The sequence below is a fragment of the Mesoplodon mirus genome (assembly GCF_964341445.2).
Source record: "Mesoplodon mirus genome assembly, chromosome: 12".
Lineage (NCBI taxonomy): Eukaryota > Metazoa > Chordata > Mammalia > Artiodactyla > Ziphiidae > Mesoplodon > Mesoplodon mirus.
Window position 1 is genome coordinate 86,890,733 of NC_138988.1, and position 27,871 is coordinate 86,918,603.

General features: G+C 40.3%; 2 protein-coding genes across 4 annotated transcripts; one reads left to right on the forward strand and one right to left on the reverse strand.

Annotated features, from left to right (window-relative positions):
• Window positions 1-711: 711 nt before the first annotated feature.
• Window positions 712-14,572, reverse strand: ACOT13 (acyl-CoA thioesterase 13). Of its 2 annotated transcripts, none has more exons than XM_082639357.1 (3): window positions 14,110-14,572; window positions 2,639-2,823; window positions 712-965 (listed from the first exon to the last, which is right to left on the reverse strand). In XM_082639357.1, exons 1-3 carry the CDS (start codon window positions 14,485-14,487, stop codon window positions 809-811), a joined length of 720 nt encoding a protein of 239 aa, XP_082495483.1. In that variant the 5' UTR covers window positions 14,488-14,572; the 3' UTR covers window positions 712-808. The 2 variants fall into 2 exon arrangements, with proteins under 2 accessions (XP_082495483.1, XP_082495482.1); XM_082639356.1 differs by having other exon boundaries at window positions 14,056-14,572.
• On the forward strand, window positions 14,500-26,639 carry TDP2 (tyrosyl-DNA phosphodiesterase 2). Of its 2 annotated transcripts, none has more exons than XM_082639354.1 (7): window positions 14,500-14,756; window positions 14,843-14,928; window positions 18,984-19,157; window positions 19,889-19,980; window positions 21,738-21,856; window positions 23,166-23,336; window positions 25,693-26,639. In XM_082639354.1, exons 1-7 carry the CDS (start codon window positions 14,592-14,594, stop codon window positions 25,972-25,974), a joined length of 1,089 nt encoding a protein of 362 aa, XP_082495480.1. In that variant the 5' UTR covers window positions 14,500-14,591; the 3' UTR covers window positions 25,975-26,639. The 2 variants fall into 2 exon arrangements, with proteins under 2 accessions (XP_082495480.1, XP_082495481.1); XM_082639355.1 differs by having other exon boundaries at window positions 14,501-14,654; window positions 25,693-26,637.
• The last annotated feature ends 1,232 nt before the right edge of the window (window positions 26,640-27,871 follow it).

A 27,871-nucleotide genomic window follows, 5' to 3' on the forward strand; every position in this document is an offset into this window, starting at 1 on the left:
CTGTGTTTCCAGTTTCCAAAGTTGCTTTGGAACTGTACGATCTTCAGTCATGAAATGTTAACTAAGACCCCCTGATGGCAGAAACCAACTATTATGAATGCCATAGTCAGGAGAACTTCGAGAAATGGACTGAACAATTTGTGAATTTTCCAGTACTGCAGATTGGGAGATTCAAGATCTGCATGGTTTTATCATAGGTACGAGAAAAGGGGCTAATAGTATGCTCCCCCCACCACTATAAAATATGCCAATCCTGTAATAAATTCTCAATCAGAAAAGCAGTGCATCCACTGGACTATTTATCACTAATGTGCTTAGCCTTAAACTTTGTTGAGGACTACTCAGTCTTTTATCTTCCAGTGTGGCCTATGGTTCAACTATTTTGAAGTTCCATAATCTTCAAATTGGGTTAAAAAAATGTAACATTTTAGAGCTGAGAAGGACCTACAATTTGTTAAGGATTAATCGTTAATTTGTATTTCTCCTTTATCTTAATATTGAATTTTAGTTTCAAGGTAATCTTATCTCAAAACGGCCCTGCTAGCTTTGCTTTACCTGTTTTCAAAACACTTCTGAGCGAAGAATGTTTTCATCCAAGTATCATGTATGATTATAAACTAAAACTAAAGAGGCTTAGAATATAGACAACTCTATCCTATATTCCACTTGATCTCTATGGCATTTTCCCCAAAGAAAATATTTCTTAGCCACTTCTGGTTGTGCTAATTTATTTTGAAAATTATATTTGTTCAAGTCAGATTTACTCTGGACATTCATTGTTGAGTTTCTCTAGGTCACCCTGCTGGTCTCAGTTTCCCAGGTGTTTTGTGTGTCTGCCTTGTGCTATTAATTTTCCCGTGGCCTTGTTCGTCAGATCCACAGAAAGAAATGCAAGTGTTTTTCCTTGCTTCAGAACGTGTGCTGTAATCACTATATCTTCTCCCATTTTAGCAGGTGACATGTACCTTGAAAAGAAACATTTAAATTTAGTTAACAGCAAATAGTTTTTAAAAGAGAAAGTTGTATGCATCTCATAACAGCCTTATGTTACTTATTTACTCCTAAATAGTTTAAGAATAATATCCTTTCTAATTTGAATGGCTGGTCCTGACCAAGTTATATCTTACTGATTCCTTATGCACACAAATTTCTTTTCCCAAAAATATAGGAAGGGGTTTTCAACTGCCCCCGCCTCCCCGTACTGCCCTATTTTTTTTTTAAGTTTCCCGCTTCATACTTATTTGTGGCTAGGGATTTCCTTGAGCTTTCACTTAATTGGCTTAACTTCCTAGGTGAAGTAACACTTGGTGTTAATATCTTGTCATATCAATATGCAGAATTTATTCAACTCTAAAATGACTTAATAAGAACTATAAGGAATTAATATGAGGCCCTTTTGGATCTCAGGCAGCTCTTGATGGTGGCCAGTACTTTGGCAACACATACTTTGAAAGGCCAAAATTATGTTTGGCTTATTAAAAATCCTTTAGGATTGTAGCAGCAGTATCTCAGAAGATCATGAAATGCAGTGCTAGGTTGGAAGATCTCTCTGCTCGTAATAGAGGGTCTTAAGGCAAAGCAGAGTCATCAAGTGGTCTTACCCTTATCATGTGGAATAAGGTAAGGACTGCTGAATAGGCTCACCAGTGCCCAAGCAGATCCTTCTTTTTGTACATCTTAATTTCAGAACACCATTTGCATCTTGTCCTGTGATTTGCTTACTGCACTCTCAATTTATTTCCATAGTAGAGAGGGACTGAAAGTTAAGTTAGCCTAAGAAGAGATTTCGATTGTTTAAAAACCTGATAACATTATTTCCATTGCCCTTGTGATACATCACATTGGCTTTCCCACCCTAACCCCTGCCTCCCCTTCCAACAAAAATCTTTCTTCTCTTGCTTAGGTGGAAAAATCAATTGTCTTGAAACTAAGTCCCCGGGCCCTGCACTCTTTAGTGAGCGGGACACTGGCAACAGTACTAGTTAATGTGGGAATTTAATTTTTTGCATCTGGAAGTGTTTGACCCCTGCAGGCATTTTCACAACAGTGAGTGACAAACCTGACATCTGGGGTTCTGCTTCCTTATCATGAGAGCATGTCTGTGCAGTTGCAGGAAAACATGAAGTACTGCAAAACTGGACATTTGTGTTCACCTTGTTAGAAGGCAATGGCGATGTATACTTGAAGGATTCTTCAACTTTTCTTTGATTTTTATTCTAGCTTTTCTCTATAGGTACTCAGTACAACCTTCATGAGACATTTGTACAAGTGGCACTTTTAAGGATTGTATGAAAAACAGTTACAAACCGTGAGTTTGTGATGATTTTTTTCCCCACCAGTATGCATATTAGAAGCTGAATGTTTGCCTTTTTGAGTGTTTAGATCATTCCCCATTTATTACTGGTTGTATTACTGATTACTTATTATTACTGATATATATTGTACTTAGAAATTAATCCCTCTAGTTCTAGATTCTAAAACCATGGAATATTTTAAGGCAAATCTATAGCTGCATTTAAGGATGACCAGCTAAGGGCACCTCATGCTTTATTTATGTTACAAATGTGTTTAGTCTCGTTTGTTTGAAATGATTTACCACATTGGACAAAGTTATTTGGGGTACAGTTTGGATACCTACGTTATGTTCATGTCGACACTGACTCCGGGTGCTCCCCTTTCTGTGCACAGCAGAGCATATGTCGATACAGCATCCACTAAGGTGGCTGTCATGCCACCGTGGAGGGTGCCCATTTTATTGGTATGCTGTTCTTCTACTTTCACTTCACAAATCACTTTCCCAGGGACAGCAGAAACAACAGTCACCTAAGTGTAAAAAAAAAAAGAATTTTGAATATTTGGTGGTATTAGAAAAGCCCAAACAGCCTAACAAGAACTATCATTGGATTAAACCAAGTCACCCCCCAAAAATTGATTCAGAAATTGAAAATCAAGTTACCAATCTCTCTCTGATAGAAATTAACTCTGATGTAAACTGTTTTGAAATTAAAAGGAATATTTAGGGAAAAACAGGAGTAGTTTTTCTTAATCTCCACTCCTCTGCAGAAATCAAACATTCCGTCTGAGCTTTTCAGCCTTATGTACAACAACCTGGCATCTCTTAATGTCTCCTTAGAAATTTTGCACCAACAAAGCCAGCTGGTCCTTGTGATCTGTTAACCCATTATAGTTTTAATTTGGATGTTCCCTAGTTTTTGCACAAAGTAATTTTTTAGAATGACTTCATAATGAATGGTTTAAAACCATTTACTAGAAGAAATTGAGTAATTCAATGCATTACTAGAATTAATAAGCTTATACCACAAACCTATTTTAATATAAAAAAGTTTGATAGAAGCCAGCAAAGTTAAACTGCTGCTTTTAAGGTCCTGCCCCATTTATAGTATCATAATGAAAAAATTATATGAAAGATAAAATGTGGAACAATGAATTTTAAATGTTATATCAAACATCTTTAGAAAGGAAACTTAAAGAAAAATAATAGAAATATGTTTCTTATATCCTATCTAAATTACTAGGAAAAAACATCATAGATAATATTTAGAAGCTGGAACCAAACTGTGAATGGAATGTGCTGCATCCAGCAACGTAATTCTCACCGTCACTAGACGTGTTCAGGCAGAATATGGATGAATATTTGATGTGTCTATTTGTAGATACAGGAAAGGATGTCTCAAGCATTAAATGGTTTAATTCTAGATAACTACCATTTACTGAGCACGTTCGTGTCAGGCACTGTGCCAAAGTCTTTCCATATACTATATAACAAGGAAGGGATTATTTCCAGTTTGTGTAACTTAAATTCAGAGTGTTTACTCTCAAGGTCACCCAGGATGAGACAGAACTGAGATTCAGATATAGGTCTGTCCACCTCCAAGTCTCCCTAGTTGCTAACTATAGAATCTCTAGGTATTCAGCGGCCTTTATGCTCCCACCGGGAAGACATTTCAGCATTTCACAAACTATGACTTTAGTTGTTTGCTGTTGTTTATCCCCTAGAAGGCCCTGATGTAAAACAGAAACAGAACTATAAAATATGAACCATCCTAAATAATATGTCATGTTTTGCTTAATGGGTAAATCAACGGAAAAGTAAACGTTAGAACGGGATCAAGTCTATACAATAAATGACCTAGCCACAAGATGTCCTCATAAACTAATAATACACACCAAGCAAGCCCAAGGTGTAAACTCACCTTATTGGGGGCATTTACCCAAGTCTGTCAAGCACTGCAATCTAAAGATGAACGAGATCTAATCCCTGCTTTTAAGGGGTTCCCAGTCTAAAGGAATAGACACATGCACACTGCAGTAGAGCGAATTACTGCAGATAGGATAAATACAGGTTGCTGGAAGTAAGGATCTTACTTATCAAAGTATGTTTTCAGGGAAGAGACATTAGGAAAGGCATCCTGGGGAATTATTTGTGGATTGAAGGGCGGGCAGGAGTTAGGCAGGTGAAGACAGGAAAAAGCCAGGCAGTTCAAGAAATAGAATCGAATAGGAAAGCATCATAGTCACCAAAGGTAGTTTAGTGTAATTTTAAGGTATGGTGTGTTTAGTAGAGGTCAGTTCTTAAAGTTCCATTTTATTATCTAACTTTGGCTGGGATGACAAAAGGTAAAACAAATGTCAATTGGATTTTCTACTGCAGACTACTGATTTTGTTTTTTGTTTTTTGGTTTTTTTTGGCTGTATCAGGTCTTAATTGCAGCATGTGGGATCTTCGTAGCAGCGTGCGGGCTCAGTAGTTGCAGCACATGGGCTTAGTTGCCCCACAGCACGTGCGATCTTAGTTCCTTGACCAGGGATCAAACCCACGTCCCCTGCGTTGGAAGGCGGATTCTTAACCACTGGACCACCAGGGAAGTCCCCCAAAATACTGATTTTAATTTTTATCTTTTTCCACAACTTGAAAGGACAAAGGACATACTAAGATACAAAACTGGCTGAAAAGGTATGTTGGAATAGAGATACTTTTGTACTGGTCAGTCAGATATGGCAGAGAAATGCTTTTATGTGTTGCCAATTCTTTTTGGTTTTTTTGGCTGGGCTGCATGGCTTGTGGGATCCTAGATCCCTGACCAGGGACCGAACCCGGGGCCCTCAGCAGTGAAAGTGTGGAGTCCTAACCACTGGACCGCCAGGGAATTCCCTGTGTTGCCGATTCTTGTCTCCCTCAGTAAAAATAAGTAAACCAATGGAAGACAACAATGAAGGGATGTCTTACCCAACCTCCCAGAACTAACAAACAGTCTTGTGGTGGAAGAAACCAATGGAGAGCTACCTGTCTGATGAAGAATGGGGCTGGGGGGAGGACACTATTTAAAAAAAAAAATAGATCCCAGTCAAGATATAGGCTGTAGAGAGCACACGTGTTTATTAGTTAGCACACGGCTAACTTTGTGTTACAGACCATGCTCAGAAATGTACAGGCATTGTCTTACAGGCATTGAGACGCTGTCTCGATCCTCACAAATCTTTGAAGTAGATAGTGTTATCTCCATTGGACCCAGGAGTCTCTGGCTTAACCACTAATGCAAAACTGCCTCCCCTCACATCTCACCTGGACTGCTGCAGACAACTAGGACCTCATGCATCGGGAGGAAGATGGGTGTGTAGCCTTTTATGATGCCATGGGATCAGAAATATAGCTGCCATGGCCCCAGTAATCCTGCAGGTTGGATGACTGCAATAGATTGGCAAGAACTTTTATGGCTCAGCCCAGTCTGACACAGCAGACTCCTCAGTTTAGCATAAAAATGGTCTTAACTGGACATGCGCTCTTATAATCATGTGCCCCTTTTCTGTATGCCTGCAGTGTACTGTCTCTTCCCTGCACGTCAGGCGTTCACGTGAGTTTATATGACTCATGCTACCACAGCATCCCCCCCTGCCACCCCTGACCTGCAGGCTCAAATTCCATCACAGAGAGAGATGCTTCAGGTGACGAACACAGTCTCTCCTTTCCTCACTTGGCTTTTCAGTAAAGACATTGAGAAGGGATCCCTAATAGTCAGCAGCAATGAAGGAGACAGTCCCTAATAGGAAGCTCTGCCCAGAACCCAGAATTATTCTTAGACCTTGAGGTTTCCAATCTTTCTGGTCTTTAAGAGTCACCGCCTCATTGGGACTGCTGCTGATTGCTGAGCAGCACACACACGGCCTCTGCTAATGGATAAAGAAACATATGTCTCTGGCTCTGTAAGGGTGTCTGTAACGGGCCTCAAGGAGTGTGGCACATGGCATGAGAAAACCTGCACGTATGTAAAAACGTGACTCAACCAAGGAGATGGAATGTGAAAGACCATATGTATGCACAGAAGCACAGAGAACAGGTCATATTAGTGGATGAGAATTTTGTGTATTTGTAAAGGAGGCTGTTTTCAAAGCAATTTGCCCTGATGATGGACACAGCTGATTTCATACGTGACACAGTGCAGATACCAGAGGAAGTGTGTCTGAGGAGGATGTAAAAATGCACCTGCCTATCAGCAGGAGAAGAGGTAAACAGTAAGATAGAAGGTGGCAGAGTGATGGGGTGGCAACGGCAAGAAAAATAGTTGGAAATTCTGTTAAGGGGCCATAAAAGGGCATAAGCTATTCAAGAACTGTGGTTCAGCCATGCTGCTGTATCAGTCCAACACTTCAGTTTTATAATAAATGTATGTTTTAGTAGCTTAGTTACACAGGTGATGAGACCAATAGTTAAAGAGTACTAGCTCTGGAGCCAGACTTAGGCAAGATCCTTTTTTTTTTTTTTTTTTTAATTATTTTTGGCTGCATTGGGTCTTTGTTGCTGTGTGGGCTTTCTCTAGTTGCAGGGACCATGAGCTACTCTTCTGTTGCGGAGCGCGGGCTTCTCATAGCAGTGGCTTCTCTTGTTGCGGGGCATGGGCTGTAGACATGTGGGCTCAGTAGTTGTGGCTTGTGGGCTCTAGAGTGCAGGCTCAGTAGTTGTGGCACACGGGCTTAGTCGCACAGGCTCAGCAGTTGTGGCTCGCGGGCTCTAGAGCACAGGCTCAGTAGTTGTGGTGCATGGGCTTAGTCGCAGGGGCTTAGTAGCTCCGCGGCATGTGGGATCTTCCCGGACTAAGGCTCGAACCCGTGTCCCCGGCATTAGCAGACAGATTCTTAACCACTGCGCCACCAGGGAAGCCCCTTAGGCAAGATCCTTAACTGAGGTTTCCTTAGCTGTAAAGTGGAAATGATAGCAGTACCCTCCTAGAGTTTTATAAAGATTAAGATAAAATTCAAATTAAGTTAGAACGGGGGCCTGGCATATCATAGGTGATTAAAACATTTTAATTCTCATCCTTATCAAAGTTGTGACTCAAACACAACCATCAAACTGAAAGTTGGTTTGGATAGTTTCACGTGGATTTGCTTAAAACTGCCCAGTTGGAATTGTTTCTGTTGCCAAGATCAAGGATGACTTAATTACTAAATTCACTGGATGCTTTTCAGCCTGTCCCTTACTTGACCTCTCAGCACTCTGCAACATCTAAACTGTTTTCTGGCCATTCCTGAACTCCCACGTTCACACCTCCGGATTCTTTTCCTCCTCCACTAGCCACTCCACATCCCCTTTGCTGGCTCTTATTCTGCAATGCCCACCAGTCATTCAGACTCACAAGCCCACCAAAGGCTACGCTTGGTGCCAGTTTCACTCAGGATACAGGACAGTTTCTCTAAGGGTAGGTACTACAATACAATATTAATACACAGGCAGGGAGCAGACAACTTGGGTTTAGATCCCCCTTACTAGCTGTGAGGCCTTAGAAAAGTTAAGCTTCTATTGTCCCATGTGTAAAATGGGGATAATAATAGTACCTGCCTCATCGGGTTGTCCTGAGGATTAAACGAAATAATGTAGGTAAAATGTTTAGTGCAGCATCTGGCTCAGAGGGCTCGATAAATGTTAGTTATTACTGAAAATGCCAGAACTATGAAGATGACTCCAGCCCGCTTGCTTCTCAGAACTTTCGCTCGGCTTATTTTTAGAGGCCTGAACAACCCTGAAGGTGCTTTTCTGAAGGTGAATATGATCCCATCGGATCCCCTGCCTTCTACTCTGCAGTTCAGTTCCTTTCTGAGCATGCCCCAATGTACCTGACTGATTGTAAAAGTCCCAGCTACCAGATAAACAGCAAAGTCCCCTGATATGAGTGCGCAAGATGTATGTAGCAACTCTACAGGAAGGGAATAGTGATAAATCTAATGAGTGATGTAAGCCATGACCAATTTAAGGTAGTTAGATAAAAGGCCTTCTCAGGGCAGATACCCCAGTATACAGAACTGCCCCAAACCCTGGAGTCATCACTCCTCTTTCCCTCCTATCTCACTATCCAACTCATCAGCAAAGCCTGTCAGCTCTAGCTTCAAACAAGTCCAGAATGCCAATCACTTTCCCAGCCCCCATCACCACTCATTATACTTCCACTTGAATCCGAGCCCTCATTTCCCTCCCGTTGTTACAGAGCCTCCCAAGTTATCTCCCTCCTGCCCTTGCCCGCCTTTTGTCCATTCTCAGTCTTAGCGACAAGAGTGCTCCTTTTAAAATGCAAGTCAGGTTATATGACTCTTCTGTTCAAAACTCTCTAATGGAACTCCATTCCACTCAGAGTAAAAACCAAAGTCCTTACACAGTGAAGCCATACATGGCTAGCTCATCTCCAAATCGTCCCTTCCGAGTCTCCTTGGGAATCCTCTTGAAACACTGCAAGCAGACAGTGTCGTAAAGTCCCAGGGCCTTTATATTTGCTGTTCCCCTGCCTGGATCAATCTTCCCCTTGGAGTATCTATTACGTGCTCAGATCTTTACTATTTCAGTGATGACAGTATTTAAAACTGAACTTTCAAAAAAATAATTCCACAGAAATACATATTTCAGGGAAAAATACTCTCCTGTCCCAATATTGCTTATCATGGCTCTCTGCTTTATTTTCTTTGATAGCACTTAATACCATCTAACATACTATATATTTTATTTACTTATTTTGTTCAATGTTTGATTTACCACAATACAACATAAGTTCCACGAGTGGTAGGGTTTTTGTTAGTTTTGTTCACTGGTATATCCCTGGTGCCGAGAATGGTGCCTGGCACATAGTAGATACTCAAGTGTTTGTTGAATGAATGAATACATTCAAATCTGAAGGTCGGCTAAGAGCATTCTACAACCATATGCCCAACATTTAGTAGCTTCAGCAACTGATTGAACAAACCACAGGGACTATCTTCTATGTGAAAGGCATTCTCACTAGGCACTGACAGATGCTTATTAAGCATCTGCTATGGACTTGCTCTCAAAGAGCTCTCAATGAGGAGAGGGAAGACAGAAAAAGCAACAGATATTTTCAATAATGTATAGTAAGTCCTATGATAAAAGTTAGCCAAGGTATAGAAGTGAATCAGAGGAAGACAGTTGGAGATGCCAAGGAAGTCTTTCTAGGGACAGTGGGTGCTACTTGAAAAGGACACTGAAAGATAAAAGTAAAAATGGGGGCCAATTGGGTCAAAGGTAGAGGATCCAAAAATAGAGAGTGTATGAACCAGTAGAGGCTATAAGAGAAAACCAAAAATAAAAGTTAGCAAATGGGTGCCATGGGAGGCAAAACAAAGCTCTAGGGAAGAGCTAAGAGGAATTTAATTAAATATTCCCTGAAGATTTAGCCAGCTGAACAACTACTCTTGTTCACCGGAGTGGTGGTGATGGTGAGAGATGTGCTGAGTGTCCCTGTATTTTTTCCCAAAGGCTGGCAAATGGCAGATTTTATCAAATTATTCTAGAATGCCTATAAAGGTGGATGCTATGAAGGCCTCTGTCACATCAATCACATTGGCAAGATTTCTCTCAAATACAGCTTCCCTGCTGCCTTGAACCTGGAAAAGAGGGGCTAATAGAGGAGGAACTTCCTCACCACCTACAGACTGAGGATTGGGGCTATCCACTCCTCCAGATCTCCTCTCAAGAGGGAAAGCACAAACTTGGGTAGAATTTTTGCAGCTGATCTAGTTTGGAATGTGGTACCTGAATATAGAGTCATTCCCAGAAAGGAATTATGCCCTGCGGGAATGTAAATATGGTGAGCCAGTTACGATAATGCCACAAGTCAAACAGCAACAAAGCAGTTTAAATAATCTCTGTTCACTGAGGAACAGTATTCCAGAAATATCTATTGGCATATCATGTTGATAAATTTTAAATAATATTACTGTCCTTATGTGGTAGATCCAAAGCCTCAAAGTTTTTCTAGTAAGTATAAGGTCAATTCTTACCTTCCTAATCATTTCTATAGTCTTCAAAGGCTCCTTATCTTTCTCAACCCTGTATGTCCTCAAGGTTCAGTCCTAAATCCTTAATGCTTCTCTCTAGTCTGTTCTTCCTCTTGAGACATCTCATTCACCTACACATCTTCACCTCTCATTTCCACAAGGATGACTCTACGCAATTTTACCTTGCTTCGGAACTGCCCTCCCTTATTTCTTTGTGTGTTGGATTCCACATGGTATTTCCAGATCTCACCTGAGATATGTTCTTCCACATGTGTTATTGTGGGGGAAAGAGTTCCACTGGCAAGTAACTTAAACATAATAAGTTTAAACATGTTTATCACAGAACTAGTCAAAAGTTTTAAGATATAAAAGGGATATAATGGCTCCACTCAGAGGAGATACATAGTGTAGCCAAATTCAGACAGACAGACTGTAGATGAGGGTTGCCAGGGCTGGGGAAAAAAAGGGAATGAGGTTATTGTTTAATGGGTAGAGTTGCAGTTTTGCAAGATGGAACTCTGCTATGGACTTGCTCTGAAAGAGCTCTCAGTGAGGAGAGGGAAGACAGAAAAATCAACAGATATTTTCAACAATGAATAGTAAGTCCTATGATAAAAGTTACCATAGGAAAGTTCTGGAGATGGATGGTGGTGATGGTTGTAAACCATGTGAATGCAATAATTACTATTGAATACTTTAATATGGTTAAGATGGTGAACTTTATGTGTATTTTACTACAATTTTTAAAAGGGGGTATACAACATCAATGTTTTCTGAAATTATTTATTCATAGGACTCTTTTCTCAGGGCACATCTGATGGGACTGTTCCTTGGAACCCACTTTTCTCCTCTCTGAGATGATAAACTCCTAGAGGGCGAGGAATTGTGATTGGCATTTCTTTATAACCTAGAGTACTTAGTTTGTTGACTGATTTAAAAGTGATCTTATAGCAAGAACAGGACACTTTCTTTTTTGGGCTTAAAACAAAGTCATTTATTAGATTCTGATTCTGTCAGTTGGCAATTTAGGCTGGGCTCAGCCAGCCAGTTCTTCTGTCGGGCTTGCCTGGACTCACTCTTGTTTCTACAGGCAGCTGGCAGATTGCTAGGAGCTGGTTGACTTAGATGGCATAATTCACATGTATGGTGCTTGGTGCTGGCAGTTGGCTGGAGTGATGGGAGTGACAGACCACATGTAGGACATTCATTTTGCGTGTTAGTTTTTCTGTATCAGTGTTTTATAAAACATAGGTTTTGTGGGTATTTATAAACACTGATAAAACAGAGGTTTTAAAAAGAGAACAGTCTTAAATAAAGAAGTTCTAATGTATGATCTCATGCACTGACTTGACATCTGTACCAGGACTAATTTTGCAATTTGCCTTTTTCAACAGATCATTTTTAGAGGAACAGAAAGTCACCATCATTTATCAGATTCTATATGCCAGGTCAAAACATCTGTCCAAAAAACAAAATCCCCACTGGAATATTAACCAGCCAAATTTTCAAGTGTTATTCTACTTGATTCATTGACTTTGTGGGGTGATGGAGCAGACTTGACACGAGAGTACTGTACATCTCACTTGCTTCTTACACCCAGAAACATTATTCCTTCTCACCTTTGCAAAAGCAATGAGGTATAGAGGACAAGTGTGTCTGAGAGACCATATACGTCTTTACTCCAATTTAGTTTTAACAATTTTCTTGCATTTTAAAATCCTGCACTTAAAAGTGAGCATTTCTTGCCTTGAAAAATCTCTGGTGTCATATTTAAATCACCAAAGGGACAATTCTTTGACATAAAATAATTTTGTCAGTCAAGGTCCAGTGAGGCGCAAAAACCACGCTAGTTATATTAAGAGACTTTAAAGAATTGTTGGGACTTCCCTGGTGGCGCAGTGGTTAAGAATCCGCCTGCCAAAGCAGGGGACACGGGTTCGAGCCCTATGCCGCGGAGCAACTAAGCCCGTGTGCCACAACTACTGAGACTGTGCTCTAGAGCCCGCGTGCCACAACTACTGAAGGCCACGTGCCTAGAGCCCATGCTCCGCAACAAGAGAAGCCACTGCAATGAGAAACCCGTGCACCGCAAGGAAGAGGAGCCCCGGCTCGCCGCAACTAGAGACCCAGTGCAGCCAAAAAATAAACTAATTAATTAAAAAAGAATTATTAACCAGAGATTTAGAGAAAGACCACATTCTGTTCCATGCCAACACATGTAGAAATCGCATGATTTGAACAACCAACTCAAACTTCAGTGCAAAGACAGGTTTATATATTCTTATAAAGAACAACAAAGTAGCAATTTATCTAGTTTTGACCTAGGAAAAAATGAATGATAAGAGGATGGTTTAAGTCAAGTGTTCAAAACCTCAGCACTGTTGACGTTTGGAGTGGGTGATTCTCTGTCGTGGGGACAGGGGAGGGAACCTGTGCAGTGTGGGATGTTCAGCAGCGTCCCTGGCCAATAGCCACTAGATGCCAGTCCCACCCCTCCCATCACACTCCAGTTGTGATGATCAAAAATGTCTCCAGACACTGTCAAGTGTCCCATGGGGAGCAAAACCACCTTCAAATGAGAACCACTGGTCTAGATCACGTTACCTTAAAATTTATGGTAAGAGAAACCATGCTCACGACTGGATTTATATAGATCACTAAGCATAAACCTGTACTTTAGCCTGAGCAACTCTTCCCACACAAAAAGCAGACAACTACAAAATCCATTTTTGATAAAATTAACAAATACAGAGCACCTACTATGGTACTGACCTGTGCCGGTAACATGGTAGCCACTAGTCACCTGTCAGTATTGAGCACTTGAAACATGGCTAGTATGAACTGAGATGTGCTGTAAGCGTAAAATTCACACGGGATTTCAAAGATTAAGTACAAAAAGTACTCTTTTCTACTAACTACATGTTAAATATTGTGGATATAATGATTAGAATATTTTACTAAAATTAATTTCACTTCTTTTAAAAATGTTTATAATATTGTAATAACAATTATATAATGTTACAATTATAAAATTATTATTATAAAATACCTCATTCAAAATGGAGTTGGGAAGCCCTGAAGGGAGAACTTTCCCCCACTTACCACTCCTCACAGCTTACTTTATAAACCCCAGCAGGAAAAAAGCAAGATTTTCTTCTCGTCCAGCAACAACCCAGCTGCTGAGAAGCCTCCGCAACTCAACCAATGCGACGACCACAGCCCCAGCTCTCCTCTCCTCCAGCGAACTTGTTCAAAACAGCTCCTCTCAACTTTCTCCTCTCCTCGCTATAAAAGAACAGTTGAGGGCTTCCCTGGTGGCGCAGTGGTTGACAGTCCGCCTGCCGATGCAGGGGACACGGGTTCGTGCCCCGGTCCGGGAGGATCCCACATGCCGCGGAGCGGCTGGGCCCGTGAGCCATGGCCGCTGAGCCTGCGCGTCCAGAGCCTGTGCTCCGCAACGGGAGGGGCCACAACAGTGAGAGGCCCGCGTACCGCAAAAAAAAGAACAGTTGAGGACTTGCCTATGGTTGGCCACAGTTTGCATGTCCCAAAGTGCAATTCCTCTGCTATTTTTGCTGGCTGAGCCATTTTGCTGGCTAAACCACTTACGTTTTCGCTTTAAAGACTGACAGGTCAATGTAGGCACACCTAGCACATAACTGTGCTCCATTAAAGTAGTAATTATTATTACTAAGGTGTAATAAGGTGCAGTCCAACAGAATCTAGCCAGAGACAATTTATTCAGCGCTCACCACGAACCAAGCATGGTGCTTTCTTTCCCTTCATTAGAAACCGCGTCTTCGCCTCTAATACCTTTTCCAAACTTCTGTCAAAACCGAGAGCCTTGCCTGAGAACTTTACCGCCTCCAGCAGACTCTTTGCCTTACAGCTCATCGTGGACCGTTCGCCGGCTCCCAGGTCCCACTCAAGAATGATTCTTGGAAGAGCAGGGAAGCCCGGAAATTCGCAAAAGAACAAGGACAGAAAGGGCGAAGGGTTTGCACCCTTCTGGGCCCGCGACGCACTCCAAGTCCGCACTCGCGCGCACCCGCGGCCACGGCTCGCGCACTGACGTTCCGCGCCTCGTTGTGACCTCGCGCGCACGCGCTGTTTAGCCTTCGCCAGCCCGGGCCCGCTTTCCGGCTGCGCAGGCGCTCTGTCGTCCTCCGAAAGCGGAGCGCGTTTCCGCATGAGGCGGTTGATTCGTGAGCGCCGGGGCGCTAGGCGCCTGCGCAGAGGCCCAGGCGTCTCCCCGCTCGGCCCGGGTTAGAGGGAGGTGAGTTGGCGGAGATCCCATGGAGCAGAAGAGCGGTCCGGATGGTGCACCGCAGGCTGAGCGGGAGGAGGGAGAGCCCGAGGTAAAGAAGCGGAGACTTCTGTGTGTGGAGTTTGCCTCGGTCGCGAGTTGCGACACCGCCGTGGCTCAGTGCTACCTGGCCGAGAACGACTGGCAGATGGAAGTACGCTTTCGCTGCTTCTCTCTTTCCCGCTCTTTACTTTGGTCCGTGCAGCGCACACGTCCCATCCCTGTGTCTTTGTTTTGCAGAGAGCGCTGGACTCCTACTTCGAGCCGGCAGTGGAGGAGAGCGCTTTAAAAACCCATCTTGATACCGCCTTTGAGCCCGAGTCCTGGTGAGTGATGACGGGGCGGGGACGACTCAGGGCGGAGGCAGTTTATACCGGGTTGCGTTGGGCGTCCTGGGACCTGCAGTCGAGTTGGACGGGCGGGTTTGAGTAGAGGCACGTCTCGCCTCTGAATAGCCGGAGGTGGAGGGTTTTTGTTGGTGCGTGGGATGGAGACGCGTCGCAGCAGCGGGGCTGACGCTTCTCCCCCGAAGTCCAGGCTGTCACTTGGAAGGTACTTTGGAGTCGGGGGGTGGGGAGTGGGGGAATACCTGAAATGTAATTTTTTGACTCCAATTTTAGGAAATATGTAAGCAAGAGTTTCAAAACAAATGAATGAGGCAAAATCCTCTACTGAGGAATGTTAACTTGGAAGTCTTCTTGCTTCTTATATTGTTGTTTATTTACTCTCTGCCGCCCGGCCAGGATAATAGTTTTTATAAACTGCACATCCGCCCCTATTATTCCAGTGCTCCCTCCCCAATTCATGCACTTCTGCTCTTAAAGTCCAGGTGCCTTACAGGTCCCTCCACGGTTTGACCATATTTCTGGGTTCGTTTCCTTTCACACTCTCTTTCCTACCCTACAAAACTTCCAGGCATACCAAACTTTCCCTTTCTCCAGTGGGCCATTTTTTCTTGCCTTTCAACCTTTGTAAAGATATTTATCATCTCTGCCTAGAACCCTTTTCTTCCTCCTTCCTTGCTAAGTAACATTTATCTTAAAAGTCCAGCTTAGATATGATTTGTCTTCAAGAAGCTTTCCCTGATTTCCCAAGTCTGGGTAAGGTTCTCCTCTTAAGTAATTCTGTATAGCATCATGCATGACAACTTAATTCATATTATAATCGCTATTTAGTATTTTATATTTTCCACTAGACTACATATTTGGTGAAGCCAGTATCTGTTTCATACATTGTTGATTTCCCAAAGTCTCATACAATATTTGGCATGTAATAAGCTCTCAATAAGTATGAATTGAATATATAAAGTTCTCCCAGCTGTATGGGCAGCCTCTACAGTTAACTGTTCGTAGTAGATACTCTTTTCTCCCTGTGATCTTTTCAGCTGCACTGTCTTTTAAATGTGATAAGATCATTTCATTAGGCTCCTTTCTCCATCTGCCTGGCCTATTGTTGGGGAATTGTCTACCCATCCACAGTGACATATCTCTGGCTCCCATGTTGTATTAGCTAGAGCCAGTTAGAGTAGTAGGTGTTCACCTAGCCCGTGCTGGCCAGTCAGATCCTCTCTCCTGGGATTAGGACCAAGAGTGTTTAGTGAATCTTCCTGTCAAGCTGGGACTGTACATGTTAACTCAGTACCTGTGGGGGACCCATACCCATACTCTTTTATGCATGGGGAAGCTGAGAATGCTAGTCTGCAGAGAGAGAGTGAAACCAAGGGCCGCTGAGTAGGATTGAGAGAGAGCCTTGATCGAACTTCCATAGGCATAGCTGTGTTCCTGTACTTGGCTCTGGGACATGATTGTTTCCTTGTGAATCCTTTTGTTTTACTCAGACTAGCCTGTGTTAGTGTCTGTTAGTTGTATCCTAAATTGTAGTCAGTAAAGAAATTGGAACAAAGGAGGTGGAGTCCCTGAAATCGTCCCTCAAAAAAAATGTGGGTGGAGCTGAGTAATGGTTGGGTAGAGGACCATTAGGAGTCCCCTAGCCCAGAATCATGAATTGGCAGAAAACCAGCAAAGTGATGGACGAGGCTGTGGTCTGTTGTCTCTTGGAACTCAGATCAAATGCCAGTGAGAGTGAGGCTTTATCTATAGAATAGAATAAGAATCCACACTGATATAAATATATTTGTCCAGGAGTGAAGGGAACACTTTCCCTCACAGTAGAATTCCAACTACTAAATGTTGCAGGCATGTGAGAGTTAGAAAAAAAATTACCATTTGGGAACTATCTTGATGGTAATTATCTCAGACAGGAATCATCAATGGACACTAAAACTAAGGGACTTGCCTGGTGGCGCAGTGGTTAAGAATCCGTGTGCCAATGCAGGGGACACAGGTTTGATCCCTGGTCCGGGAAGATCCCACATCCCACTGAGCAACTAATCCCCTGCGCCACAACTACTGAGCCTGCTCGCTGCAACTACTGAGCCCATGTGCTGCAACTACTGAAGCCCGCACACCTAGAGCCCGTGTTCCACAACAAGAGAAGCCATTGCAACGAGAAGCCCGTGTACCACGACAAAGAGTAGCCCCTGCTCGCCGCAACTAGAGAAAGCCCGTATGCAGCAATGAAGACCCAATGCAGCCAAAAAAAAAAGATAAATAAAAAAAAAAAAAAACTAATAGGTAAAAGTTGATGAGAAACAAGACATTTACATAGTCTCAAAGTACCTACCCGCAGAATACTTATTACATGGGGGGAAATCATAACTGTGCAGTGGAGAAACCAAGGGATCAAAGTTAACGTGACCAGTACTGGAGACAAATCCAATACTTCTGGATCAGGCCTCCTGACCTGATGCACTGAGGAGGACACCCTATCACTTCTGTGTCATTCCTGCCAAAAAATACACATCCTCAGAAAACATCCGACAAACCCAACCTGAAGGACATTCTACAAAATAAATGGCCTGTATTCTTCAAAAACATCAAGGTCAGGAGAGACAAAGACCGAAGAACTATTCTGGATCAAAGGAGCTTGAAAGAAACATGCCATCGCGATGCAACATGTGATCCTGGATTAGGACATTACTGGCACAATTGGCAAAGTTTGAATAGATCTTTAAATTATATAATAACATATCAATGATAATTTTCTGATTTTTGATAATTGTACTAGGGTATGTATGTATGTCCTTATTTTTAGGAAATGCATTCAAAAGTATTTATGCAAATGTTTCAGAATAAAAAGAGTAAAGCAAGTAAATGTTAAATAAGTAAAATGTTAACATTTATCTGGATGAGTGGTGAGTAGAATTCTTTTTACTGTTTTCTGAGAGTCTGAAATTATTTCAAAAAAAGTTTAAAAGTTAACTAGACTTATCATGGTGATCATTTTGCAGTGTATACAAATATTTAATCATTATATTGCGTGCCTGAAACTAGTATAACATTGTCTGTTAATTATACCTCAATAAAAAAAATTTTTCAGGCGTTCCCTGGCAGTCCAGTGGTTAGGACTTGGCGCTTTCACTGCTGTGGCCCAAGTTCAATTCCTGGTTGGGGAACTAAGATCCCAAAAGCTGCGTGGCGTGGCCAAAAAAAATTTTTTTTAATTAAAAAATAAAAATTTTTTAAAGAAGTTAAAATATTGGCATTACATTTATTAAAATTATAAATACAAAACTCTAGTTCTCAAATTGATGTATATTTTATAAATGCTTAGCAGTCGCCTTTTAATAATGTTTGTCCCTCCACTCAAATGTCTGGGCCTTGGTGGGAAAGGTGGGGTCAGGCAGACCTGTGGGCTGGAGCCCATACACATGGTCTCTCCAACATGATAGTCTCAGAGTAGTCAGATTTCTCGTGTAGCAGCTCAGGGTTCTTGATGGGCAGAGTGTTCCAAAAGGCTTGAGTGAAAGCTACAAGGCTTCTTATGGTCAAGCCTCAGAAATCCCAGAATAATCCTTCTCACTATATTCTATTGGTCAAGCAAGTCACTAAGGTCCAGATTCAAGGGGAAGGGTATTAGTTGGACTTCACCTCTCAGTGAGGGGAATAACAAAGAATTGCAGCCATTATTTATCTGGCACAAAGAGATCTTATTTCCAATGTGATTTAAAATGAATCCAGATAAATGTGGAAATCTTACATTACTCAGTCTGATTTGGGGTCATAATTTATCAAATCATTTTAGTGACCTATGTCATTGAGGGATATTGAGTTGGTTCTAAGTGAGCAGACATTTGGATAACACAGTAAGAATCTATTTTTCCTCACTCCTCAGACTCTTGCTCTTCTATAGGCAGATACTTTTAGGACTCTTAAAACTTATTTACCTGTAGAATGAGGGCTACAGAGAGTCACAAAATAATTTTTAAATTAATCAGTTTATAGATTATTTGCAAAGTTGTGTTTCATTCTTATCTTGCCAGTGTTGACCTAACCAAGGAAGAAACAAGTGATTCCATTAGTTCTAAATCCAGCACATCTGAAAATGTTCAGCAAGAAGATGGCAGCATGTTCTCTTTCATTACCTGGAATATTGATGGATTGGACCTGAACAATCTGCCAGAGAGGGCTCGAGGGGTGTGTTCCTATTTAACTTTGTAAGTATTATTACATCTGTGTCATGGTAACGTGATAATGTGTCTTACCTGCCTACAAGGAGGGTAACAGTTCAAGGTTATGGGCTTTGGAATCGGTCCTGACTTCAGAGTCCAGCTCTCAGAGGAAACATCTGAAGGAACTGGGAGTGACTGCCTCTGGGAGCAGGATTGTGGCTTGGGGTACAGAGGGAACACTAATTTTTGTTCATAACCTTCTAGTACTATTTTACTTACTAAACTTTGTATATAATTATTGCTATGAAAAGAAAATTACCAAAAGGATCCGTATCTGCCACACACTAGCTCTGTGACCTTGTGGAACCATTTGTAAACCACTTCAGTTCTCCAGAGCTCAGTTTTCTTCATCATGGATAATAACTGTTTCAAGAGGATTGAAGAAAATAACACTTAAAGCATCTGTTAAGAGTGAGGACCATTGTAGGCTCTTAATATTATTGGTTTCTAGTGTCAATGATTCCTGTTCTTCTAACTTTGAAGGGTTGTCATGTATATGTTTTTTTTAAAAACTTTATCTTTACGGTATTATTTGTTAAATAGCACAGGTCTTTCTCATGTTATCGTTATCAAAGGTCAGCATAAATATTGAATATTAGATGTCCTAGAGGGCTATAATTTTGTGTTTCTTCTATGCTGTGGCATTTTCCTAATCCAGGTAGCTGCAAATGAAATGGTATACCTCATATTTTTCATAAATTGATGTGTTTAATTAGGTACAGCCCAGATGTGGTATTTCTACAGGAAGTTATTCCCCCATATTCTACCTACCTAAAGAAGAAAGCAAGTAGTTATGAGATTATTACAGGTAACAGTTTTCCTGTTATTTAACTTGTCTTTTTCTTTGAAAAACAAGGTGAGAGATAAACCAAAGTTAGACAATTGGAACATAGACAGGAAAAAGCACAAATAAAGTAAGTTTGAGAAAAAGAAGTCAGACACAGGATACTAAAAAAATCATAGGAGAATATGTTGCATATGTGGAAAAATGGTTGAAATGGATGATTTTTCAGGAAAATATAAATTGCCAAAATTTGAGGCACTGAGTAGCTTTTTGGTGAAATCAAATTGTTAGAAAATGTTTAAGTGTGGTGATTGCATTGTGGTTATGCTTTTTCAAGAAGTCTTTATTAATTTCTTTTTATTTATTTTGTTCTTTTTCTACCTTTTTGCCCTGAATATTTTAGTTTTTGATTTTTCATCTATTTTGTTTTTACTAAGTGCATTTAATATACCGCTTTGGCTTCATTTCATGACTTTTGGCTAAATCTCATGTTTTCTTTGACTTTCACTTTTACCTAGTGTATGATTTTAATTTTGATTTACTTTTTAATCCAAAATTGCTGAAGAGAGGGTTCTCTCTATCTGCCTTTTCTCTCTCTCTCTCTTTGCGGGACAACTTTTCTGCATTCTCTTGGGGATTCCTTTTGCCTGTCTTCTGTTTTGGTTATCTTGTTTTCTGAATCCCATGCTTTCTTCCTTGGTTTACTTCCTCATTTTATTGAAGCACATTCTCTGGTCACTTTCTAAGAAGTAGCACATGGGGAGTGAAGTTTTTGAATCCCAGCCTATTTGGAAATGCCAATGTTTTATTCTCATAGTTCCTTGATAGTTTGGCTGGACAAAGATTTCTAGGTAGAAAGTCATTTTCCCACAGAATTTTGAAGGCATGATTTCAGTGTTTTCTAGTTTCCAGTATTGACGATTAGAAGTCTGATGCCATTCTAATTCTTGATCTTTCTTCCCGCTCTGGAAGCTTTGAGGCTCTTCTTTTTAACTCCAGCGTTTTGGGGGTCTTTTTTTCATTTATTATGCCAAACACTTGGTAGGACCTTTCAGTCTGGAGGTTTGTGACCTTCAGTTCTGGAAAATTCTTTTTTCTGTCTCTCTCTTCTTTCCTCCCTCCCTCTCCCTCTCCTCATCCTTTCCACCTGCTGGACTCCCCACCTGCCATCTTTCTAGTCTGCTGCCCTCCTCCCTGCCCCTCCCTTTCCCGTTCTTCCTCCCTTCTCTTCCTGTTCCTCTTTTCCAGGTTCCCCTCCGTTCTGATAAACCAGTTACCATTTCTCCACCTACTTTGTTCTCTGCAAAACTTGGAAGCTTTCATTCATTGCCCCTCCATTTCTGTTTCTTCTTGCAAGTTTATACCTTTCTAAATTTTTTATTCACTTACTGTGATTTTTCTGGTGCTTCCCGAGTGAAAAGTAACTGCATGTCAAGTTGCCTCAGTTTAAGTCTCATCTACTCTGCCTTTCAGAAATTTTTCAGATTTTTTGGTTTGGTATTAGCACTGTTAACTGTTTTGGGCACTTATGTAAATTCATTTTTATTTTTGTATTTCTTCCGTACTTCCAGTTACACTTTTATATTTCTTCCATACTTATAGTTACAGAGGGACTTGGTTGACCATCTTCAACTATTTTGAAATAATAGTTTACTTTTAAGATTTATATCCATTTATATATCTATACCTGCTTGTTATAAAATTTTCAATAGGGGAGCTTGGGATAAACTGCAGATACCCCTGATCTCTCAGCCTAAATTCTTTTCCGCAATCATTTGAAGGTCATGAAGAAGGCTATTTCACAGCTATAATGTTGAAGAAATCGAGATTGAAATTTAAAAGCCAAGAGATTATTCCTTTTCCAAATACAAAAATGATGAGAAACCTTTTGTGTGTGCATGTAAGTAATTTTTTTAAATTGACTGTTTTTTTAAAAACAAGGATGAACTGTTTTTTTCATAGTTCCATGATGGTGTTCTTTTTAAAAAACCATTGTCTTTAGAAAAATATTTACTCCTCACTTGTAGGTTCTTTTAAATAGTCTTAAAGAACTTCATAAATTAAAATTTTACATACATTTCAAATATAGACAAATTGTAAAAATAAAATCCTTGATTCATTGGATGTTTTCTTAATATATAAGAGTTTGCTGACATTCCACAGTTGCTTCCTAAAGTAGTTGTTTTTGTTTTTTTTTAAATGCACTGTACTTGGTACTGTGTTGTACTCTGTGAGTCTTACAAAAATGAGTCAAATAGATCTTGGTCTCATAGAGCTCATAGATTAGCAGGGGAGAGATTGTATGTATAGTACCTAAAATAAACGAAAGGCATAAATGCCCTGGGAGAGGTATAATGATATACCATGGAAGTTTAGAGAAAGGAAAGATGATTTTCAGCTGCATTGTTTAGTGAAAGTTTCATGATGGAAGTTGTGTTTGAATTGGGCCCTGAAAAATAAGTAAAATGTAGACATTAAGAACAGTGCAGGTGGCAGAACCACCATGAGCAAACTTTTACAAATTGTACATAGCAGGGTATGTATATATGAAAGACGGCATGTGTAGCTATAAACGAGCCTTCTATTCAGTTGGATGTAGAGGGCACAAAGGGGGTAGTCTGACGACAGGTTGGTAAAGTAGGTTGGATCCAGATTATAGGAGATCATGAATGCCCAATGTGAAGAATTTGAACTGGACTCTGCAGGCAATTAGTTTAAATAATGACAGATCTTACATTGTTGGTATCTTAATTGCAAATGGTAAATGATTCTCATTCATTCATTTAACTGACATTATTTTGAGTTACCTATGTGCCAGGCTCTCGGTAACATAGTAATAAATAAAAGAGCCATCTTTGCTTTCAGATGAGTCAGGGCTTTGTAGGAGAGAGAGAATTGTGCTGCAGTTCAATCTAGGGGACGTTATAAACAGTCTACGCAGCGTGCTGTAGGAGGATGGGGAGGGAGCCACTGATGCCTGGGATGCCGGGGAAGGGCTCACAGTGGAGTTGACATTCGAGGGAGGTTTTGAAGTATTAGTGGGTACGTGCTCAGTATACTTTGACCTTTAAGGATAAGCACAGTGCTGATTATTTAGTTTCACTGTAGTAAATACATACCAGTCAGCTGAGTAATTACTGATTCTGTTAACAAAGTTCAGTGTTAATTGTTAGTGGGTCATTTTAACAACTCTGTTTATCTTGTTGCAGGTGAGTGTGTCAGGAAATGAACTTTGCCTTATGACTTCTCACTTGGAGAGCACCAAAGGGCATGCTAAGGAACGAATGAATCAGTTGAAAATGGTTTTAAAGAAAATTCAAGAGGTTCCAGAGTCCACTACAGTTATATTTGCAGGAGATACGAATTTAAGGGATCACGAAGTGAGTGATGAAGTCATTTCAGTGCTTATGGGCAGATTATTGCTGTGGAAACGAATTTAGGTTTCTTTTGACTAAAGCTATTAAAACTAGGACTTTGATCTGTTCATAATGTATAAGTGACCTTGCAGATGCAATTCAGCAAATGATTATTTAGCCTGTGCTACTTGCCTAGCACAGGGGAAGCAGAGGCAGAAGGGGCTGTTACATTATTGGGTGAAAACATATATATGGTATATGAAACAGACAACACAAAACAATATATATTGGTTAACAAGAGGGGTATAGAGAAAATAATGATTAGAAGAATTTAGAAAAGATTGTTTATTTGCAGTTTCTTAGTTGTAAGGTCAGAAGAACAGAAAGATTTGACCAACATAGTTGTCCCTAACTCTTCCTTCTGGATTTCCTTTTTTCAACCTTTTTTACCTTCATGACATTGGATTTGGTAGTGATTTCTTGGATATGACACCAAAAGCACAGACAACAAAAGAAAAAATAGATAAGGTAGACTTCATCAAAATTAAAAACTTTTGTGCATCAAAGGGTATTATCAATGGAGTGAAAAGGCAACCCATGGAATGGTAGAAAATATTTGCAAATCATATATCTGAATATTCAGAATATACAAAGACCTCCTACAATTAAAAATAAAAAACACAGAAAAAAAAAACCTCATTAAAAACTGGGCAGGGGACTTCCCTGGTGGTCCGGTGGTTAAGAATCTGCCTTCCAATGCAGGGGATACAGGTTCCATCCCTGGTCGGGGAACTAAGATCCCACATGCAGCAGGGCAGCTAAGCCCACACGCCGCAACTACTGAGCCCACGTGCCGTGGAGCCCACACACCACAGCTAGAGAGCCTGTACGCCACAGCTAGAATGCCCACGTGCCACAGCTTTGGAGCCCACATGCTCTGGAGCCCACGCACCACAACTAGAGAGAAGCCAGCACGCCGCAATGAAAGATCCCATGTGCCACAACTAAGACCCGACGCAGCCAAAAATAAATAAATACAATTTAAAAAAGAAAAAAATGGGCAAAAGATTTAGACATTTCTCGAAAGAAGATATACATATGGCCAGTAAGTTCATGAAAAGATGTTTAACATCATTGGTCATGAGAGAAATGCACATCAAAACCATGATGAGATACCACTTCACATCCATTAGTATGACTTTTATAAAAAAACAAAACAACAGAAAATAACAAGTGTTGGCAAGGATATGGAGAAATTGGAACCCTTGTGCACTGCTTCTGGGAATGTAAAATGGTGCAGCTGCTGTGGAACATCGTGTAAGGATTCCTCCAAAAATTAAACAGACTTTCCATATGATCCAGCAAGTCCACTTCTGGGTGGATACAAGCAAGCAAAAGCAGAGCCTCATAGTTGTACACTTGTGTTGGTAGCATTATTCACAGTAGCTAAGATATGGAAGCAACCTAAACGTAAGTGTCCACTGACAGATGAATAAACAAAAGGCATATATTGATACATGAAACAATATTATTCAGCCTTAAAAAGGAAGGTAGTATTGACACATGCTGTAATGTGAATGAACCCTGAAGACATTATGCTAAGTGAAATAAGCCAGTAATAAAAGGACAAATGTTCATGATTCTTCTTATATGAGTTTCCTAAAGTAGTCAAATTCATACAGGAAGGAGAATGGTGGTTGCCAGGGGCTGAGGGGAGGGTGGATTGGGGAGTTCGTGTTTAATGCGTAGAGTTTCAGTTTGGGACATTGAAAAGGTTCTGGAGCTGGATGGTGGTGATGGTTGCACAATCATGTGAATGTACTTAATGCCACTGAACTGTAATGTTAAATTCGTAAATTTTATGTATACTTTACCACGATAAAAAATTTTAAATCCTAGAGTGTGAATGGGAGGAAAAGTTAATGTTGTTAGTAAATTTCAAATAAAACTGAAGGCATTTGACATTGTTAGATCATATAAATGGTATACTTCTCAATTTATAGATTAGAGTAACAGTTTTGCCTTCTTTACACTTAATGTTCATTTTTTAAAAACTACTAATAGCAATAACTGAGACCATGGATTTTCAGTCTTCTGAGTTGTATCTGACTCCCAAAGTTAGGAAGCCACTGTGGCAGAAGAGAAGGGGCAAATTTCAGACCTCTCTGTCTCTCTTGATATTTTTATATTACCTACTTATTATCATGCAGTAAAATAATTTTATAACATATCTAGTTGTATCTAGTTGTGCATTTGTGCATTAATAAATAATCTGTGGCATTCTGATTTGAAAAGTTGCACTTAGATGTGGTAATGGTAAAGACCTTTTTAATATAAGGGAAAAAAGACTGAAAAGAGTTTTCTTTCTTTTTCTTTTTAGGTTACCAAATGTGGTGGTTTACCCAGCAACATTTTGGATGTCTGGGAGTTTTTGGGCAAACCTAAGCATTGCCAGTATACATGGGATACACAAATGAACTCTAATCTTGGAATAGCTGCTACTTGTAAGCTTCGTTTTGATCGAATATTTTTTAGAGCAGCAGCAGAAGGTGGCCACATTATTCCCCGAAGTTTGGACCTCCTTGGGTTGGAAAAACTGGACTGTGGTAGATTTCCTAGTGATCACTGGGGTCTTCTGTGCAATTTAGATGTAATATTGTGAACTGCTTTTCAAATACGAGTTTTAAATGTTCTGAGCAATTTTGTTCTGTGTTTTTGCAAATATAATTGCTACCTGTCTGGAAAGGTAGTTTAATATGGAGGAATTAATATACTGGATCATTGTAACAAAAGAAAAAACGACTGTGATTTTATTTTGCGGATTGTGTCCTCAGATTTCAGAACTAAATCTTAGTGTTTATTTAAATGAAAGCATACCTGTGTTCAGAACATGAGGCCTCTTAATGAAAGGTCGCAAAGGCTATCAGCTATTACAAGCTCTGGCTTGTAATAGTGCTCACAGCTGCTGGCTGATCTGCATTTAAATAGATTGCAGCTATCCTACGTCAGACTTTTTGTCAGCTAACAGTGCCTAATTGGTAAGCTAGAAATGAACTCATGATTTAAAATCCGTTAATTTTTAAAAATTCATGTTTGTAGTTATGTCACCAACAGAGGCAAAGTTAGGCTTGATAATGATTAAAGTCAGTTTTATAGAGGCATTGAACTTTTTTTCTAAGAGAAAAATAAATGTGTAAAAAGAATTAGCCTTTTAGTTTTGCTACTTGTAAAACTGAATTTTTTTCAAGACATGAATGAGGAGTACTTCTACATGTGCTTTAAGGAAACATTTTTTTCCCATAAGAGAATGTACTTTAAATAAAGAATTCTGCTTGTTTATAGTTTGTTTTAGTATGTTTTTGTGCTCATGATGGGATTGAAGTTTTTACCTGCTTCCTGTTTCTGGCTCCACTGCTATTGTTTCACCTTTGTGTGGGAGAAAACAGCTTTCCACGTGGCTTCTCACTCTGCCAAGTATTGCCAAGAATATATTGACTTCCTCAGTGTATAAAAATGAAAGCTGGTGGTAATAATTAGAATGAGAAGTGGCAGAAACTTAGTTTCATCAGGGGTGTCAAAATTAACAACTAAAACACCTAAAAAAAGACAAGCTGAATTTATATATAACATATGCTTTGTCATAATGGAAAACTTATATGTTAATCATAATTTTAATCATTTAAAATGAGTATTAATGCTAATATTTTAGCATGTATTACGGAAGCAGTACATTTTTGTGGGAAAAGGATTTTTTTGGCATAAATTACTTATTCACTTAGAAGTATAATTAAGTTGGAACTCTACCACACTTCAAATTACAAAAAAAAAAAATCTAAATGAGTGAAAGGCTAAATATAAAAAAATAAAATATGTAGTAGTATGTATTAGATTAAATAATTATCAAATTGTTTTAAATGTGGAAGGAGTGGGCTTCCCTGGTGGCGCAATGGTTGAGACTCCGCCTGCTGATGCAGGGGACACGGGTTCGTGCCCCGGTCAGGGAGGATCCCACATGCCGCGGAGCGGCTGGGCCCGTGAGCCATGGCCGCTGAGCCTGCGCGTCCGGAGCCTGTTCTCCGCAACGGGAGAGGCCACAACAGTGAGAGGCCCGTGTACCGCAAAAAACAAAACAAAACAAAACAAAAAACTGGAAGGATTATCATTTTCTTTTTATGACTCAGCATCCAAGTGAAATACCTTCCCATTTACTCCTTACAGTGACAAAATCTAAGAAACAAGTTATAAGTGAAGTGAATAGGAACAAAAGTACTTTTGGTCTGCTTTAGATGGGCAATAGTTCTCAAATAATGCGAGAATTAAGAAACTACTAATATGCAGTATCTTGAACTTTTTACTTTGAATCTCAAGTTTTCTCAGTATAGTAGCTTTGTGTACCTTACCCCCCTTCTTGGTGAAATTCCAACTCAATGTTATATATCAGTATGCTAAGCACCATCTTTGCCGCTGATACGGAACGTACTTGAATCTTGCTAGGCCTATTTCTCCCACCTTCAAAACAAGGTAGTTCCTTGTCTTTTATTGTGCAGTTTAGTAACAAC

Coding starts and splice junctions, on each gene's coding strand:
- ACOT13 (XM_082639356.1), bottom strand. CDS start 14,487: ATGCGGAAACGCGCTCCGCTTTCGGAGGACGACAGAGCGCCTGCGCAG. Junction 2,824..14,055: donor GAAAGAAAGCACCATGCTTG/GTTCGTGGTGAG, acceptor TTTTACACTTAG/GTGACTGTTGTTTCTGCTGT. Junction 966..2,638: donor AGTGTCGACATGAACATAAC/GTAGGTATCCAA, acceptor TTTCTTTTCAAG/GTACATGTCACCTGCTAAAA.
- TDP2 (XM_082639354.1), top strand. CDS start 14,592: ATGGAGCAGAAGAGCGGTCCGGATGGTGCACCGCAGGCTGAGCGGGAG. Junction 14,929..18,983: donor GCCTTTGAGCCCGAGTCCTG/GTGAGTGATGAC, acceptor TTATCTTGCCAG/TGTTGACCTAACCAAGGAAG. Junction 19,981..21,737: donor TAGTTATGAGATTATTACAG/GTAACAGTTTTC, acceptor AATCATTTGAAG/GTCATGAAGAAGGCTATTTC.